Source organism: Corvus kubaryi, unplaced genomic scaffold, assembly GCF_017639235.1.
Source record: "Corvus kubaryi isolate FWS band 111438036 unplaced genomic scaffold, C.kubaryi_AGA036_p1.0 66, whole genome shotgun sequence".
NCBI classification, from domain to species: domain Eukaryota; kingdom Metazoa; phylum Chordata; class Aves; order Passeriformes; family Corvidae; genus Corvus; species Corvus kubaryi.
In genome coordinates this window covers 11,635,933-11,654,432 of record NW_024582054.1, presented here as the reverse complement: position 1 = coordinate 11,654,432, position 18,500 = coordinate 11,635,933, and the positions used below count along the sequence as shown (strand labels likewise).

At 39.1% G+C, this 18,500-nt stretch overlaps 1 protein-coding gene across 1 annotated transcript; it reads right to left on the bottom strand.

Moving 5' to 3' along the window:
• Nucleotides 1-2,606: 2,606 nt before the first annotated feature.
• Nucleotides 2,607-18,077, bottom strand: SRP54 (signal recognition particle 54). Its single transcript, XM_042047873.1, has 16 exons — nt 17,953-18,077; nt 14,328-14,436; nt 12,795-12,886; nt 12,142-12,226; nt 11,112-11,216; nt 9,405-9,471; nt 9,261-9,318; nt 8,780-8,930; nt 7,737-7,885; nt 6,260-6,360; nt 6,064-6,150; nt 5,580-5,653; nt 5,220-5,328; nt 4,281-4,451; nt 3,710-3,805; nt 2,607-3,070 (listed from the first exon to the last, which is right to left on the bottom strand). The coding sequence occupies exons 2-16, from the start codon at nt 14,403-14,405 to the stop codon at nt 2,979-2,981; spliced, it is 1,515 nt and encodes a 504-aa protein (XP_041903807.1). The 5' UTR covers nt 14,406-14,436; nt 17,953-18,077; the 3' UTR covers nt 2,607-2,978.
• Between the last annotated feature and the right edge of the window lie 423 nt (nt 18,078-18,500).

Genomic DNA, 18,500 nt, shown 5'->3' with positions numbered 1-18,500 from the left:
TCATATTACCAAAGCATTATCCAGAGCACAAGACAAAAGCCCAGGGAAAGTACAGACACATCAGACTTAAAATTATACTAGCATAAGGCAGAAAATGCTCCCTTGTGAAAAGGGCTGACATACAATGTATAATTACAGAAACATGGGAAGGAAAGGTTAGAGTATTATTTTAGACAGTACTGGGCTGAATACCTGCTTAAGGGATTGCAACAAACATACATCACTTAAAGTTGCAAAGAAACAAACTAATGTTAGGGTACATAAATATTTTTTACCCCCAGATATTTTTTACCCCCAAGTCCCAATACTTGGGACATTCTGTTTAGTAAAGGACTGGTTGGAATAGAGTAACAGCTCCTCAAGAGCATTAAACCATCAACTAACCAACTTGCTTTCCTTTGCCTCTACTGTGATTTTAGCAGCTGTATAGTCATATTAAACCTAATCTTTCACCTCCCAGAAAAATTAGCATTTGCAACTTAGGTTTAATACATTTAGCACATTAATATTGAAAGGCCTGTGGAAAGGTAGAGAGTTAACAAATAAAGCCGTAACTATTTGTGTGTGCTAAGAGTTAATTGTCCAGCTTCTATCACACAGCTATCTATTGACCATTATAACCATTTCCTCTCAGTAGGCTGCTCAGCAGCAGACTGAGCTCAAACAGCTCAGACTTTTAAAAGCTTGTCTGACAGCAGCAACAGCTTTCAGCAAGATATACACAGGAAGACAGACCTCAGTCTTCTAAGCATTTCCAGTGAATTTGGCTTGACTCTAGCTCTTCAAGGTTCTTGTATGCCAGAGAAAACTTTTCTGCAGACTTTTCTGAGATCCTGTAGAGGATGAGTACAAAAACCCCTAATGCAAGAAAATGGTGCTGGGAGTATTGTTACACACTTGCCAGGAGAGTTGTATTTGCATCAAGCTGTGAGAGGCCATGTAAGTCACCAATCCATTTAGAAGTACTCCTATACAGCTGAACTCTTGTTCTTAGTGTCTCCATCATGGATGTGGGTTTTTTTTCCAGACTTGGGATCATCAGGCAATTTTTCTAAGCAGGCTCCTAAGTATTTTCTGCCTGGCTTGCTAAGGTGAGAGCAATATACATGTTATTCATTCCAGCATCTAGCTTAGAAGTAATAATTGACACATCTTATACTTTAAAGAAAATGCATTCTCTACTTGCCCTTGTCTCTGCCAACACTCAGCTAGTGACAGCTCTTCCTATCTGGTTGCAGTTTTAGTACTTGGGAAATGGTGAACTAAAAGTTAAAACTAAATGTAGGCCACAAGCTGAACATAAGAGTTAATTGTTGGTAACTTGACAGTCTGACTGAGCCTGTCCTGGAGCACAGTGCTTCACTCTTCATCCTCAATATCCCTATTCATGTTTGATTTCCATCAAAAACATTAACCATCCACTCTCCCCTAAGGACTGCATTTCAAACCAAGATTTCATACTGCATGGTTCTGCATATTGCACTGCTTTATACTGCTCAAGAACTAAAAATACTATAAAAAAGAAAAATCAAGTTTTAGTAAGCATACCACTTCAGTAGCTGAGGACAGCTTCCCTACAAACTGGTGATATGCAAAGACTCATTCTTTTGTCATACTTAAAATACAAAGATTCAACTTAATTGATCAGTTTACAGATTAATGCTATGCATAAAATGCAGTGCATTTAGGGAGATGGCATACTTGAAGATTTTTCAGCACTTTCCATATATTGAACACATACCACTAATCAAGCAGGAGATAGTTTCACATTACAGCATACCTTACATTTTATTAGTGCAAGAGTATAATTTCCTATGTAAGATATTCCCTGTTAGCTGCCACTATCTCAGAGAACTGGCTGACAGAGGGACCCACTTGTTTTAATTACTGCACTCAACTTTTATCTAGACAGCAGCAAGAGGTGTCCATTTACAAACCAAGCACTCTGCAGTATATTAAAATTTATAATACACCCTCTTACCCTAAGATAAGGGTAAAAGATCTTACCATATTTGCCAAGATCTATGTTGGATTTCAAGGTTCATCTTGGTCTACACCTAGTTCTGAAGCCAGCCTGTAGATTCTACCCTTTTGAGACCAACAGAGTAAACTGAAATACTAAACAAATGCTATAGGAAATGAAGATCAGACTGTAGCTGAGTTGGGGCAATATGTTCTGTTAGATACAGCTGTTTTAAAGTTCAGTACCAGCAAAAAATTTCACCGAATATGCATTACAAATTATCTCCAGAACAAAAGAACTGCTTAATTGGCAGCCTGGTATGAAGATTATCTTCAGCGTATGAGACAGTTTGATATCTGCATACCTGTATTTTTTCAGTCACTTGATTCTTTGTGTATAGGGGAAGAATGATAAAATTCTTTACAACAAAGTCTTGTACAAACCTGAGCACAACACATCTACTTTCTAAAAATGCTCCACAGCTGAGCACCAACAGCACATTTTCAGGTACTGACACGGTCTTATAGTATCTATGCCAAACGTAAGTTACAACAGTCTTTAGAAACAAATCAAACTAAGGAAATAATCTCATTACATACTGATAAAAGACAGTTAAAAGGAACTGAAGAAACAGGCCATTCCCTTGTTTATAACCACTTAAATTTTATTTTACAGTATATTTGTGACATTTTATGTTACTATAACCAAAGATCAGGGTTGTTTACAAATATAATGGCTGCCATTTGATGTAAACGATTAAAAAGTGTCTCTAAATATTAAAATTTTACATCATGATTTTGTTTTATTAAACTGAATTACTCTTTGTGCCATCAGTTATTAGTGGAGAGGAACTAATTTAAGCAAAAATAGTTTTCAGAAATTAGATGTAGAAACTGAGAAGCCTGGATAAGATTTCAAAAGACCACTCTCTCATCACTGTAAAAAGGAAGAAAGCAAATTCATTTACTCAGGTTGCAATGAAGAGTCAACCAAGTCCATTTGTGTTAAGGCTTCTTTACATATTATTGAATCCCATCATGCCTTTCATATTCCCAGCAGCACCTTGTTGAAATTGTCTCATCATTGACTGCAAACCAGCCATGCCGCCTGGAGAAAATAAGTGAGAACGTGAATGTGTTAATTAACTCTGAAGCACAGCTCTCTTGCTTGAGGCACCATTACTGTACACACACTATTCCAGTAATTTACAAAGGCAGAAGCCCAAGACTGAAACTAGGTTTAAACAGCTATTGAAAATAAAGAACTGAGTGACTAATTACAGAAAGGTCTGCAAAACACCAGGCTTTAAGATGACTTGTGTATTAAGAACTAGACAAAAGAAAAAACCTTGATGGAATGACTATTATCAATTAGTAAGGTTCAGGTATGGGGGGTCTTTATTTAAAGCTGCTCTTGTCAAATTTAATTACTTGAGGCAATCTTAGAAGAGAAGGGAAGTCTAGGAAGATTTGTTTTACCACAGACATCCTTCAAGTCATCACTATTCCCAGACACCATTCCAATTGCTCATTTTGAGAGCTGAATCCAAATGAAAAGACTAGATTAAGCACTGCTAAGTGCAAAGCATTTGGACTAAATTTTCTGATTCTTGTTAGAAAACCCTAGAAATACTTAATACTGATATATAATGCATATAGTCTCCCATCCCCCTCCTCACTTCTATATTTCAAATGCTCCACCATAATTAGCAGTCTTCTCTTCAAGCTATAAAAATTCAGTACATACCCATATGATGAAGAACTCTTGGATCCATCATCTTTGCCATCTGCTGGTTCAGTTTGGCCAGCTGAGATGGGTTTACATTCTTGGACATATCACCACCTAAATAAAAAGAAAAGAGCAATCATAAGAAAACGGATTAACATGCGGGGCTAGAAATAAAATAAATCCAAATGTTACCTCTTAATTCTAGACTCAAATCAATGAGTCCATTATTAGAAGTTACTACATCAGCCACTTAAAAGTCCATTTAGGATCAGCAGTCCCTGCACTCCACATAACAGAATGGAGTGTTAGTACTGTAGCAGTAATCAAGTCTGCATTGATAGAAATACAGTAGCTTTCCTTGCTAAGTTACACATCGGTGGCATGAAGAACAGTGCACCTCTTACCAGTCACATGAAAGAACTTTCAAACATCATGAGAATGAGTGAGCTACAACTCACTTTCTCCTCTCCCTAATCAGTATGCTCTCATGTCCTCTGTGTTCACACATCAAGTGACCTCCCCAATGTGTTAATAAATTTTAGGGTGGGGTGTTTGGTTTGCAGTCTTTTGTTTGTCTGAGGATTTTTACCTTTGAAAAGCCCTTTGATGCCTCCCATCTTTTTCACCATCTGTGCAAACTTAGTGTATTGGGTCAAAAGCTCCTGAACATCTCTGGTAGAAACACCTGATCCTCTTGCTACTCTTTGGATTCTTCCTGGCTGCTTACTGAAAACTTTGGCACCATCTGTACTGTCAAGTTCTGCAATTACAGGGGGGAAAAGAAAAATCCATTGAGTTACTGACATTAAAAACTGTTACAATTGGAAGTAAACCTGTTCTCATTGTTGAGAATCGAATTCTGAACCAGAGAATAAAAACATAGTTTTAGAAGTGACAATGTAAAATTTTACATAAATCACTGAGACATAATATTCTAGGAAGTAATACTAAAAAGCTCTTATAGTCATATGTTAATCACCATGATAGAAGAAAAGCTGTGTGAATAAATTATGCTCTTGGCATACTTGGTCTTAAGCCATATTAATGGGTTTAGCACAAGGGTCAGAGCATACTACTGCAGGAGTTATGGGTGGATTAGAAACAACACTTTGAATTCCAGAGATCAGGCTATGTCACCAAGTAAATTTGAGCACGGGTAGGAAAAAAGACAGCAATGCCAGATTACAGATTAACATAGTTTTTTAATTTGCAAGTATAGTATTAATAATTTATGAACAGTTACAATACAAAAAATAAAAATATATTAATTTCCAATAGAATGGAAATTATTCAAAATTCTACCTACTCTACACAAGACAGAGCAGCAACAGGCAAAGTATCTGTAAATATTTAGATTTATTAAGAAATCTGGAGACACAGGTACTCCTTGCTATTTCCAAGAATGTTAAATGCTTGTCATTTTCTGTGGTTGTACATGCTACAGTATGTCTTTTTGTTTCCAGGAAGATCTCTCTAAATAAGCTTGTTCAACAATTAATTAAAAAGTAGTCAGTGAAATTTGTTTTACCTTGATCATTCATACTGTCCATTATAGTCATGAGTTTCTTTAGCCTTGCCATTGATTCCTGTTCATTGCCTTTACTCATGAAGTCAGTTCCAAAACCAGGGATCATGCCCTTGTTTTAAGAATGGAAAACAAAAGCTGTGTCAGAATAGGCAAAGCTATAACTTTAATTAAGCAGAAAGATATACAGACAGCAACTGTTAGTTCAGTAGTTAGATACTGCAGTAGGCAAATCATTTCACCTTTTTGAAAAACATAGAGCACAGATTATAACAAATTTCAATTAAGAGTTTTAAGTTTACAGAAATTTGTCAAATATCAATGAAAATCTGATAAAATAAAATTATTTTGGGGATAACTAACCAAGATCTGACTGAATGGTCCCATTTTCATGATGTTTTGGAATTGTTCATACATATCTCTTAATGTAAATTGACCTGAAGCACAACAACAAAAGAAAAGTTAGCAGAAGTCACACATTAACATTTTGGTCTTACTCTCCTTTTTCAATTATTCTTCATGTTTATAAGGTAAATACTATACTACATAGATAAGTGGATAAATAAACCTCTAATATGGCCAAACAGTTTCAGATAGCACATGCTGAACCATTAAGCTAGTCACTCTGCAGTTATAGTCTGACAGACTTATCATTTGAAAAACACAACTCAATTTACTTGGCCGCCACATTTACTGGAGAAATAATAACCATTCTTCACTGTGCACATGAACAAGTTGTTTCTGTCTACACACAGCACAAATTAATTCAGTGGTCTCTGTCGCAGAGAACCTGCCACAGTCAGGTCACTGTAATGCATCTGCTATTCAGGCCTTGGGAGTAACTTACCATGTTTTAGCTTTTCTATGAGTGCTTCGTTATCATCCAACTTTAACTCATTTACTTTATCTATCAATCCTTCAATATCACCCATACCTGGAAAAAGAAAACAGCTCTGAAATTAGCATTAAGATTAAGATTACACTTTGACTTTCCATTATCCAATTAAAAGTGTCTTGTAAGTACAGTTGTACATAAGACATACCAAGCAGCTTGCTGATGAAAGGCTGTGTTTTAAAGGGTTCAAAGTCATCTATGTGCTCGCCAGTTCCAATAAAAATAATAGGACTCTTTGTGGCAGCAACTCTGCAATAAAATATATTTTATGAAATGGCCTCTCAAATACCATCTATCTTTTGTACCACCTATTAACATAATCAGCTAGGCAGCATCAACACTATGCATTCTGTCTGAAGTATCTGCCTTACTCCTCAAACTACTAATGAAAAAACATCCAGCACTGGGATGTTTAGCTCAGAGTAGTTAAAAAGATTTTTCTCTAATTAGTACTTTATGAAATACAAACTCTGTTTGGAAAAAAATCATCAACAAAAATATAAGTTGCTTATTTTCATTGCTGAGTTTAAGAAACTTGAGTGGAAAGAAAGAAAACCAAATCATCTCCAAATTATCCTTATACTGGGATATTACTGATCCATACTGATACTAATGATAATACTGTCAGATGACAGGTATTGATTACAATTTCTTCAAGGTACCTCATACAAAAGACAATCTCATTTCCAATACAGGAAAAAGCTCAAGCATAAGAAAACTCAGAACCTTTCCACCACATTTGTACTAGCTTTTATCTAAAACTCAGCTTTCAGTCCACAGACAGTACAGAGCAAACACAGCAGACTTAAGGCACACAAGCACATGACAACTAGAGCATGAGCAAAATGAAAATATGGAAAGCTTTAGTCTTCCAACATTATGCTATTAAAAAAGCAAAATACATATGGCAGTTTAGGAACTCTTAACACTTCAGATCAAAGACAGGCAGTGATTTAGTAAGTCAGTGTCAGCTAATTTTGACTGTTTTGACAAATCATCTCAGCTCCATACAAACTATATCATTGAAAGGCAGCTGGAACAATCATAAAAGGCTGAAGATAAAATGTAACATTTTCTAGTCCACACTCTGCCAAGATACAGCACATGGGAAGTCCAACAAGAATGGAATCACCTAAGTATGACCACAGACAACTTTTCACCAAGTTTCTGGACGCTGCCAATCCAGAAGTTTAATTTGCATCACAGTTTTAAGGTCACTAGATATGACAAGGTACACTTTTTCCCCTTTTGGAAAAAACTCTCGGGGTGCAAAACTTTTCATGTCAGTCATATCTATTGAGCCCAGATTTATCTTTTTGGAAAAATGCCTGATACACAATATGCAATGAATATTGCCTGATGCTGATTTCAGAAGATAAAAGTCTGACCTGTGACAATACATACTACTGCACTGAAAATACATCATATCATCTGATTCTGACATTAAATATCAACAGGTGATCCTACCCACCAGAAGAAGGGTAAGAATCTAAATGTGACTGACTTAGATTCTGTGCAGTGTGACAGTGACACTTCCACAGAACAGGTTTCTGCGAGACACAAACGCATTTCATGGCTGACTGTGCATGACCAGACGCTGGACACTATTATACCACAGTACTTACGCACTAAGAGCTCCACCTCCTTTGGCATGTCCATCAAGCTTAGTAACAATAACAGAAGCTACATCTACTTTGTCTTTGAAAGCTTTAGCTTGAGCTTCACAAGCTTGGCCAATGGAAGCATCCATCACATAAACAATGTTATCTGGTTGCTAGGAGAAATGAGATTCACAAAATAATCAATTCCTGCTTTACAAAACAATGTTCATGCATTATTATTATGTATGTTCAGTAGCAGAACTTACTGCAATAACAGTATACAAGAGCTGTATGCTAGAGTTTAAAACAGAATCACTGTTTTATGAACAATATTATCTAAGGACCGTTTAAAAAATTCTGATGCTGTATGACTACATGATTTATCTATAACATGAAACATTACAATTTAATAGGTTTGTGCTTATTAGTTATGTTTCAAGTGATTTTAGCCAGTATCTTGAGCCACTAAGCTAATTAGTATCTACAAGCAATTAATAGCTAACATCTTCCATTTGGTTTTACATTCAGATATTTAAGACATCCATTCCTCTAAAAATAAATCAGCCATTAGCAGGAATTGTGTGGGAAGTGTCATATTGTCATGCAAGACCACAGAATCAAACAAATAGCCAGACTTTTTAAAGCCATAGAAACACCAGCTTCATTTACATATCAAAACTGTTGAAAGTTATCCAATCATCTTCTCTGTTTCACTGCAATTATTTGTGACAATCACAGAAAGTTTAGTATTCATAGTTCAAGGAAACCAGATCAGACTAGTTCTTTTATCTAGTTTTTCAATGCAAAGATCCGGAAAAGTTAAAGCAGGAATGGCAGTCTGGTTATATGCAAGCATCCTTGAACAGAAGAACAGAAGAACAGAAGAATTAAAACTGACACAAAACTAACAAGCACTGCTCATTCAGCCCTTGCTTATTCATACCTGTTTGTAATTTCTAATATAATCTAGGAGTTAAAGCAAAATGCACACAGAACATTAGAATAAAGATCAATCAATTGTCATCAAATGACTATGCCAAGTTACTGTATTTCTCAAAACTACTTACTATGGCATTAGCAACTTGTAACATCTCTTCAAACAAAGAGTCTTCTTGTTTGTGACGTCCACTTGTATCAACAATGATTATTTCGAAGTTTTCATTCTTAAATTTCTCAACACCTTCTGAGGCAATTATTACAGGATCCATTTCTGTATAACTGGTCAAAAAGAGAAAGAGACTCAGAATTTTGTCACTTGACTATAAACTTGTTAACTATAAATCTATCTAGATTTCAAGAGGGAATTCCTCTTATGCCAAGAGAAAATTGGTTAAAAATACGCTTTCCTAAGCCATTTACCCTTACTGTTCAGTGAACCAAAGCACAAAGACTGAAGTCTGTCTCACCTGCTGGAAGTTGCAATAAGTTCTAATACACCTTCCCTCAAATTAGGTGATGCTAGATGGGGTTTAGTGCAAAATGTTCAAAAAGGAACAATACATAATTGGAGTTGAATTGTTCTCCAAAGTGATTCTGAAAGATGCTTACCTCCCATAAAAGGGAATTCTTGCTTTTGTGGCATTCTGCTTTAACTGGTCAAAAGCACCTGTAAGATAGGTATAGTCAAGGGACTACTTAAGAAAATCTGCAAATATTATAGATAGAGAACTACATCATTAAAGTCTGTGTTACCTGCTCTGTATGTGTCTGCACATATTAAACAAGTCTTCCAGCCTTTCCTCTGATAGAAGTACGCTAACTGTGAAATAAAATCCAAAACAAGTAGTTACACCAAAGTCCCACTGACATGACACTTCCAACATCTTGTAAGTCTCACACAGAGGACACAAAGTCAAGCCAGCCTTTCTATAACTGAGGCCACAGAGTAAGACTGTTCACTGTTAGCATGGCCATTATTTAGAAAAGCACGTTATAAATAATTATTAATGGCAAGATGGAAACACCTGCTTGACTCTGTTTCTGATTTCAATTTCTTGAAATGACAATTTCTAGGAATGACTACAAATAACTTAAGTTCCCATTTTACTAACTCCTGAATTCTTCTTACTGCAGATAAATTAATCCTGCAGATTGGACTAGGATGTAGAAACTATCCAAAGCAATACTTCAATATCAAGTACCATAATGGCTACAACTTGTACAGCTCTATGTTTCTGTACTTCCACAGGAACAAAGATATTTCCCTTTAAAGGACATGTTTAAAAGCAGTGGATAGAATCCTTAACCTTCTTACAACACTCAGCTTCACTGGTGCTATGTACGTTCACAAAACACTTGACTGACCAAAGACAAATGTTCAAAATAAAGTTCACCTACAGAAGCATTAAAGTCTTCTGAAATCAGAGCAGGCTATACTGAGTTTATCACTATATGTAAATCTCAAAAGGAGATGACAAAAAACAACAAAGATGCATCTTTTTCCACAGGATAATTTCTCCTCACAACTTGGAATATATCCAGCTCTGTCTCGGGGTGAATGATGAGCGAGTCAAGAGCTTATGGTTTAAGAGAAAAGGGCAGATTAGTGAGGGTGATGTTGTGGGTGTTTGTTACAGGCCACCTGATGAGAAGGAGCAAGTGGATGAGGCCTTCTACAGGCAGCTTGAAGCAGCCTCAAAGTCACAGGCCCTGGTTCTTGTGGGGGACTTCAAGCACCCTGACATCTGCTGGAGAAGCAATGCAGTGAAGCACAAACCATCCAGGAGGTTCCTGGAAAGCACAGATGACAACTTTCTGTCACAGGTAGCAAATGATCCCACAAGGAATGATGTGCTGTTTGACCTTACACTAACAAACGGGGAAGGCCTTGTTGGAGAGGTGAAGATATGTTGATTCAGAGCATTTCTTTTTTAGCCTTAAAAAAATACAAATGCAAATTTTCTCAATGAATCAGGGGCTGGAAGAGGTTTCATATCACCCATTTATACTTAACTGAGGTATCTAATACAAAGGCCAAATTCCTCTCGTTTTCCTAAATAAGTAATAGAATAAGCATCCAGTCTTAGTACTAGTCTTAATCCTAGAAAGTGAATTACAATGTTGTGGTTTAACTCCACTAAGTACAAGGACAAATAGAAAGACTCTTATCCATATAGGGTATTGTTTCATCAAGAGTTTCATTTAAAAAGTTTTGAAGGGAGTCCTACAAGCCATAAATTGCCCCAAAAGAATATTACTTTGAACATTCATCTCATCTCAGAAACCCCTCTGCAAATGTATCTCTACATGGTAGTGAGTTACAGCTTTCCTACTAACAAAACCAGCAGAGATCACAAGCCAATCCTACCTAAGGAGTCCAATGACCACCAGCTTCCCCAAGGCAAAAAAACCCCCAACAAACAAACCAAAAACGATGCAAAGAGATTCACTGTATGTTACCTTTGAACAAGTTGTTGTTTTACCACTTCCTTGCAAACCAACAAACATTATAATATTCTGTTTTCCTTTGGTAGGTGTCCATGCCTTGACTCCAGGATCTACAAGCTAAAGAACGAAGAGTAATATAGGTAGCAAATTTCCAAAGCACAGAACAGCTGGTGTCACAGTGATGCTAGGTGCCTGGTTTCATATTCAAAGGAGCAAATCGATTTTTGCACATTGTCATCTTAATCTGGCTTAGGTTCTTGTTGATTTACAGTGAACAGCAACAGCCCGTGCAAGATATCTATACTACATAATGTTCTGCATGATAATTCTGCAACAATAACAGCATTAATTTCTTTCTAACACCAAGCACAGTCAGGGTGGCCTGTATATATGGCAAAAGGATAACAACCAACACAGAAAGGTGACCTCTGCCCCTCTGTCACTGCTCAGGATGGGCTTCTTCTAGTAAGAATCCTACAGCACAGAAGGCTTTTTAGGGTTGCTGCCTCACTTGTGAAATGAGTAGAAGGTACATACATTCCTGAGAGCCACCATATGTCTGGGCACAGACTACAGAAGAACAAATGACTACACTGTTAACTGGACAGAGGTCAGAATATGGATACCCAAGTCCTGATTTGACCAAGAAGGCAGATTTATGAGAAATGTTGCTTTGAGCTGTTGGGTTATTACTTAACACGTTCCCAAAGACTTATAAGTAGTCTGAATATTAGGGTAGCAAAGGTGTGTTCTGGGACAACCAAAGACAGTCTAGAAGCTAGCAGTACTTTACTCTTGTCTTTACCTTCCAGTTGAAGAATAAGAACAATTGAACTTAAAGCTTAAACTGAAGTTAGTTTGAGAAATGCCCAGGATGTAGTTTCAATTAGAATACTACTGTTTGCAATAGTAAGAAGCCTCGCATCAGAAAGCATAACTGCAGGTACCACATAACCACTCAAAATCTTGGCTTGTTACTGCACTACTTCCAAGCCCAGACTGTACAAGGAAAGTGATGCAATGCAGAATTTTTAAGTCCTACCTTAACAAGCTCTTTAAAGACTGCATGCTGGATCATTTTTCTTTTGTTAAGGCCAGATGCCATTTCTTCAAGATCAATTGCAGACCTGAGTTTAAGAAAACCATGAAACAACTAGCATAACTGAATGCATCACTTGAACCTAGTAATAAACGAAGTTTTTGCAACTGCAACAGCACCCTGATTTGTTCTGAGTTTTCAGATAGGATGTACTTAAGAAATGACATGCATGGGAGACATTCTTATGTGGAGGACAAAAACAGGTTTCTAAAATGCAGCTTTCAGACTTGCATTTACTTAGATTACACATCTGAAAATAGGCAACGTAACAGTACTAGTCACATACACGTATCTATTTATAGCCAGCACAGAACATGTGAAGATGATGTGTCTAGGAAGTAATGAAGAACTTGTTTATCAGACAACTCAACTGATGACAGCAATAGATATTTGAAACAAGCCTGTAACAGCAAAAAATGACTAAATTTGACTGAAGATTCTTTTGATGGAACTGGCTAAACATTTAGTTCAAAGTAAACTCGGTGTGTCTAAAAAAACCCCAACATATAAAGTTACAAATTAGTTGTTCTTTGTAAACTCAAATTACAGCTTTTACAAATATCAGAAGTTAAATGCATTTTCACTATTTCACTTACTTGACATTTTCTCTGAGTTGCTTCACAAGTTTGATATTAACATCAGCTTCCAGTAATGCTGTACATACTTCTTTTAACATAGCATTTAAAACCTTCGGAGTATAAAAGAAAAATTAGAGAAATTGTTTTACAATACACAGACATTAACTAGGCCACTATTAGGTGAAAATAAGAATGTTAAAGTCTATTTATGATACAACCATGGCTTTCACAAATTAAATGCATGTAGTCCTACCATTAAATCAACTGTCACAAAAAAAACCTGTGCATTTGTTCCTATGTAAATACAATTTAAATCTGAAAGGGTAATACTGAAAGAGAAGGGTTCTCAATTTTAACAATTGCACACTGTATAACACTAACACAAAACACTTCCTATTGCATTATGGCCAGCAGCTCATATGGCAGCAAGACTTCCTAAACTTCCCTCTGGGTACTCCTTAGAGAGTACATCAAAAAAAAAAATCTCAGATCACAACCCCATTTCTGTAAATAACAATATTCCTTAGCTGTAAGATGGACACCCTGCTAGCTGCATTTTCAGAAACTGGACTGCTGCTCTGATTGTATGCCTTTTAGGTAAGCAGGTGCCTCAGCTAGAAACCCTGTTTATTCTGAGTTTTCAAAGTCTTGAACAGAAAGATTTTTCTGAAAGTAACACCTGCATAAATGATCTCATTTTCACATCTTGAGCTCTTGCAGGATAAAAGCTTCCATAGCTAAAAAAATTTAATTGGGCTGTATTTGCTTCAGTTAAGGATTTTTTGTCTCCCAGAAGAACATATATTAGAAGTTTTTCTCTATGCATAAGTTCTAACCCTACAGCTCTCAATGAGCCTACTTTTTAGTTACTTTAAGCCACCCATCTTTCCACCTGAAAAGCGTTTCTAGCAATCTATGTACTCAGAGACACTTTGAAACCATCACATTAGTTAGTTTTCCATCTTGTATTGCACTCCTATGACAGAACACACCTAGTTATAATTTCAACCTCTTAATTAGAAAAAATACAGACCATACCAAGCCAAACAAACTTCCTGAACCACACACTGGCTTGAATATAAAGGCAGCAAATGCAAAACATCCCTCACATTTCAGACAGCAAAGCTTACATTGAAACATATTTGTTCTTCCACATTTCAGTTTCTAGCAGCCTAGTACACATCTCCATAGTCTGCCTGTGCACACACATAAATCAGAGCAGGCACCTACCTTTCATCCAAACTTAGGTACACATTGCCTCCCTCCAGCATTACCTCCACAGAACACTAATCTCCCTAAGTACAGCCACCAGGCTCAAGGACCCTTTCACCACGGGACCCACTATGTCTGAGGTGATGACCCAGGTATAAATCTAGTTTTACGTTCAGGCAGTACTCTTAGGGGCTTAAAACCTCTAGTAGAAATTTTACGTGAAGGAAAAAAAAAAGTCTAGGGAGAACATCAGCCTACTTCAAGCTTCTCATCAGCCTTTGAGAGCTTTTTCTCAGAACTTTTCAAGTGTTAGTGCCACCACATTTGTACACTACATACCTCTTCATTGATAATTGTAGCATTGCTCAGTGAGCGCAATGCTGAAGTTATTTTTCTTCCAAGATCTGCCAGAACCATTTTGGCGGCTTCAAGTACAACTCAGAAGGATCTGGAAAAAAATTTAAAAATCAAATTTTAAACTATTTGAAGCTATGTCATCACAAATTAATTATTCAAGTAACTTTTGGGTAAGAATACTGCTTTGCATTCTAGAAAGTGCACAAGTTTTACTTTTTAAAGTTATTTTTAGGAAATATTGGCCTGAAGTTAATTTTAGGCAATTCTGATGGCCTACTTAAAAAGAAAGATACCACACTTCAATTAGGAAGGATTTCACTGTGTAGAAGAAATGTGCATTGAATTCACCATGGAAAAAAACCAGTCCAGATAGACTTCCAGAAAGAATGCTAAATGCTTTTTATCCTCTTATCAGCAATATACTACATGACAGAATAAAATCAAGCAGAATAGCCTAGAAACTCTGCATCCTGCAAAAACAGTATGACCAGAAGCAAAATATTTTGCTAGCAAAATTCAACATTATTTATCAGTTGCATTTTATCCAGCTTCCACTAAATCAAACTGAATTTCCCATTTCAGTAACCCTACAAACATACTTGCATTTTGATAAGCAAAATTAATATAGTAGTTTTTAACAGCTGTATTGGAAAAACAGACTATTTTTGTTCCCTAGAAACACCAATCTCATATATAAGCCTAAAGCATACCATAACTTACAGTTAGGAAACCATAAAAAGTTAATTTCTGAAAGGTACACATTCTAGTTAACATGCTAAACCACTCCACCCCCTATATAAGGTGGCAAGATATTCAGGAGAACGCATGGTAGAATCAGCAATCTAAAATTCTGAATAAGGGCAAACCAAAACTTGTCTGAAGAGCAAAAATTTGCAACACCACAGCTACTGCTGGAATGAAGCACTTCAAATACTTCTTATCTTCCACTTACAGTGTTGCTTTCTTGTACTCAACTGAAACTACTCCCTTGCTGACAGCCAAAATCAGAATCTCACATTTGAACTCCTCCTTTCAGAACTGAAAGCCAAGTTCCCAATAATGGGAGCCTCTGTAATCAAAACAGATGAGAGTTTCAAAGATTTTTGGGACTTCCCCTTGCCTCAAATGAAAAGAAAACAGAGAAGAAAGGCCAGTCCATTTATTGAAATTCAGAATGCACCATTAGCTATATTCTGATTTTATTTAAGAGAGAGGGCTCCAACACGGCTAAGAAAGCAGCTCACTGTATACACACATCGAGATTTACCAGCTGCACAGACCCCAAAAAGCATTTTAAATGTGTTTATAAATAATAAAAGATAGATTCCATAAGAGCTGAAACAATGCACCCATGTAAGACAACCTCCAGATTGCTTTGTCTAATTGAGAGTTATTATTGTCACCAACTTGGCAGGTTAAACCAACAACAAAGCCCCCAAAACAACTGCCAGTCTAACCCACCTTCCCCTGATACTGAGGCCACAACGTAGAACAAAGTCTCCAGGAGCTTCAGAAGACATAGGATAAATAAACCCAGTGTAAGTGCAGGAGTTGGGTAAGGCAAATGACACAGATAAATATATTCACACATTTTAAATTTAATGTACATTGAATGTACAAGCAATGATATCCCTTACCATCTCAATATTAATTAAAAGATTAGTCTATGCTTCCTAAGGAACTCTGCCAGTAGAGTATTTGCAAACCAGTACACTAACAGAAATGGATGTCCATCTTCTTACATTGCTGGAAGGGGATTTCTACATGATATCTGAAGTGGTAAAACTCCAAGGTTTCCTTACAAGGCATACAAGTCACATTATTGCAGGATAATTCTAAAAAAGCATTATTATCAATAGGCTCTACCAAAGGGTCTCAGCAAAACAGATGTTCAAAACGTTTTCCAGGTCATTTTGGATAATCACAATGTGTAAGAAAAAACAACCCCCCAAACCTTTAAAAATAGCTTTGCAACTCAGTAAGCTTGAGCTGCTAAAATGGCAACCAATGACAAACTTAACTATAATGCTTGGATATATCAGCTAAGAAATTTGATAGGATGACCAACATACAGAAGTCACGTGAATACTCAGTATTTAAAATTAGTTTCCAGAGTTCTACAGATTTCCAAATACAGAAGGTTAATTATTTCCTAATAAACGAATGTTTCCTTTGCAGAATTCCAAAAGCTTCTTCTGACAGCCCTAAAATAATAATAATTCAAATCCTTTGCTTAACGAGATGAGTTTAAGCATTTTCATATAAACTGCTCTCAGTAGCACATTATGAGATCGTAAGCCATCAGAATTTCTAAGGGCTGCCAAATACAGAAATTAATAGAACTTGTGACACAGTCCATCCAAGTCGAGAGCCACACTCCAGACAAAAACACACATAAGATGTTTTAGCAGGTAGGCAGCTTGGGCTGGCAGATAGCCAGAAGAGCATTAGCAGTAACTGCACTGCAGAACGTGTATGTACTGAGCAGCCCTAGTTCTGGAGACTTTAGCTTGAATGCAGCACCTCACAAACACACTGAGCAGGGCTAAACCCGGCAGGGCCCCCCAGGACACAGCCAGGCTGCCTGGAGCAGGCCTCGTGCTGAGCAAGGCCACGAGCTCTGTGCTGTCCGAGTCCCCTCTATGAGCAGCAGCCTGGGCACCTCCACACTGAGCTCCCAGGTCTTCGTGCTGCTGCAGTCCCAAGAACTCTGTGCTTCAGCCGTAAATGGGCATTTCAGGAATAATGGGGCAGCAGAAATAGCGGGTGTCTTTCTATGCCACAGCAAACCAGCAATGAAGCAACTCTGAAGATACAGACCACCCATCCCTGCCCACCCATCCAGCATAAACCTCCAACCAAATCTGTCTAGTTAAACTAGCAATACTCCAATGTACAAGATTTTGAAAAAAATATAGGTCTAACAGGTAAAAGCCGTTTAAACAGCTGCTTTAAAACATAACAGCTCTTTTAAAAGAAAACCAGCAAAATAAACACTTAAAAACTGTACAATAAAGTTATACTACATGTACACATACATGGATTAAGACCAACTGCAAGTCCAACACTGTAACAGAGAAGAGGCTGTTTCACAGGTGGGAATGCCTTAAGCTACTGCAGCTACGCTCAACCTCAACTTACGAGCTTCCACCTCCTAAAATTCCCCAGCTGACGATGGGAAGCGCCCCCAAGGCAGCAGCAGGGAACGGCTGTCTCGCTTATGGCCCAACGCCCTCATTTTCACGGGAAAAGAGATGAAGACAAAAGATGGGATACATGGCCGGTCGCTGCCTTTCCCCCAGGCACCCAGGGCTGGCCACAGACAGCGGCCGGACACCGGCTGGGCCAGTCCCGTCCCGGTGCTGTGGACAGCGGGGGCTGGGTCCGGGAGGCCCAGAACTGCTCCCGCGGAGCTCCGCCGGACTGAGGACCCTGCTCGGCCCGGGCTGCCGCAGGACAGACCGCCGCCCAACCCCGGGGTCGGCAAGCCGCGGTGCCTCCTGCTTCCCCGCCGGGACTGGACCGGGGGCCCCTCCGCGCCACGAGAAACTGCCGCGGATCGCGGTGCCGCTTACGGAGCGGCTGCGGCGGCAGTGCCAGCACTCACCGAGAGAGCGGCGGGGGGCCCGCGGGCGGAGCCGTGCCCAGCCCAGCCCGCCGGGGCGAGGCCGCCCAGCGAGACGCCGCTGGAAGCGCGAGGAGTCGCGGCCGCCGCCGACCAGGGAAACGTCAGCACTGGCCGTCGCCCCACCGGCCCCCGTTGGCTTCCGCTTCCGGGACGCGCGCGGGCCCGCTGCGCCGTTAAGATGGCTCGTGAGAACGTCCCACCCGCACCCGGCGCGGCACACGCGGGAATAGGGCCTCGCCGCCTTAAGGCCGGGCGAGAGGCGCGGCCGCGGGCGGGGTCAGAGAGGGCGGAGCTCCGCCCCCGTGGCACGCCGTCACGGTGGGGCGGGGCGGGGCCGGGCGCGGCGCCGAGCGGCAGCGCGAGCACGCGCCGAGGGAGGGCGCCTAAGGGCGGGGCCGAGCATGCGGAAGGGCCCCTTCCGGTCGGCGTCGCCCTCCCGCCTGCGCACGCGCGGGCAGCGGCTGGGTGGCGGCGCAGGGGGCGGGGCTTCTCCCGGGGCGCCCACGTGCGGGAGGCGGTGCGCGTGG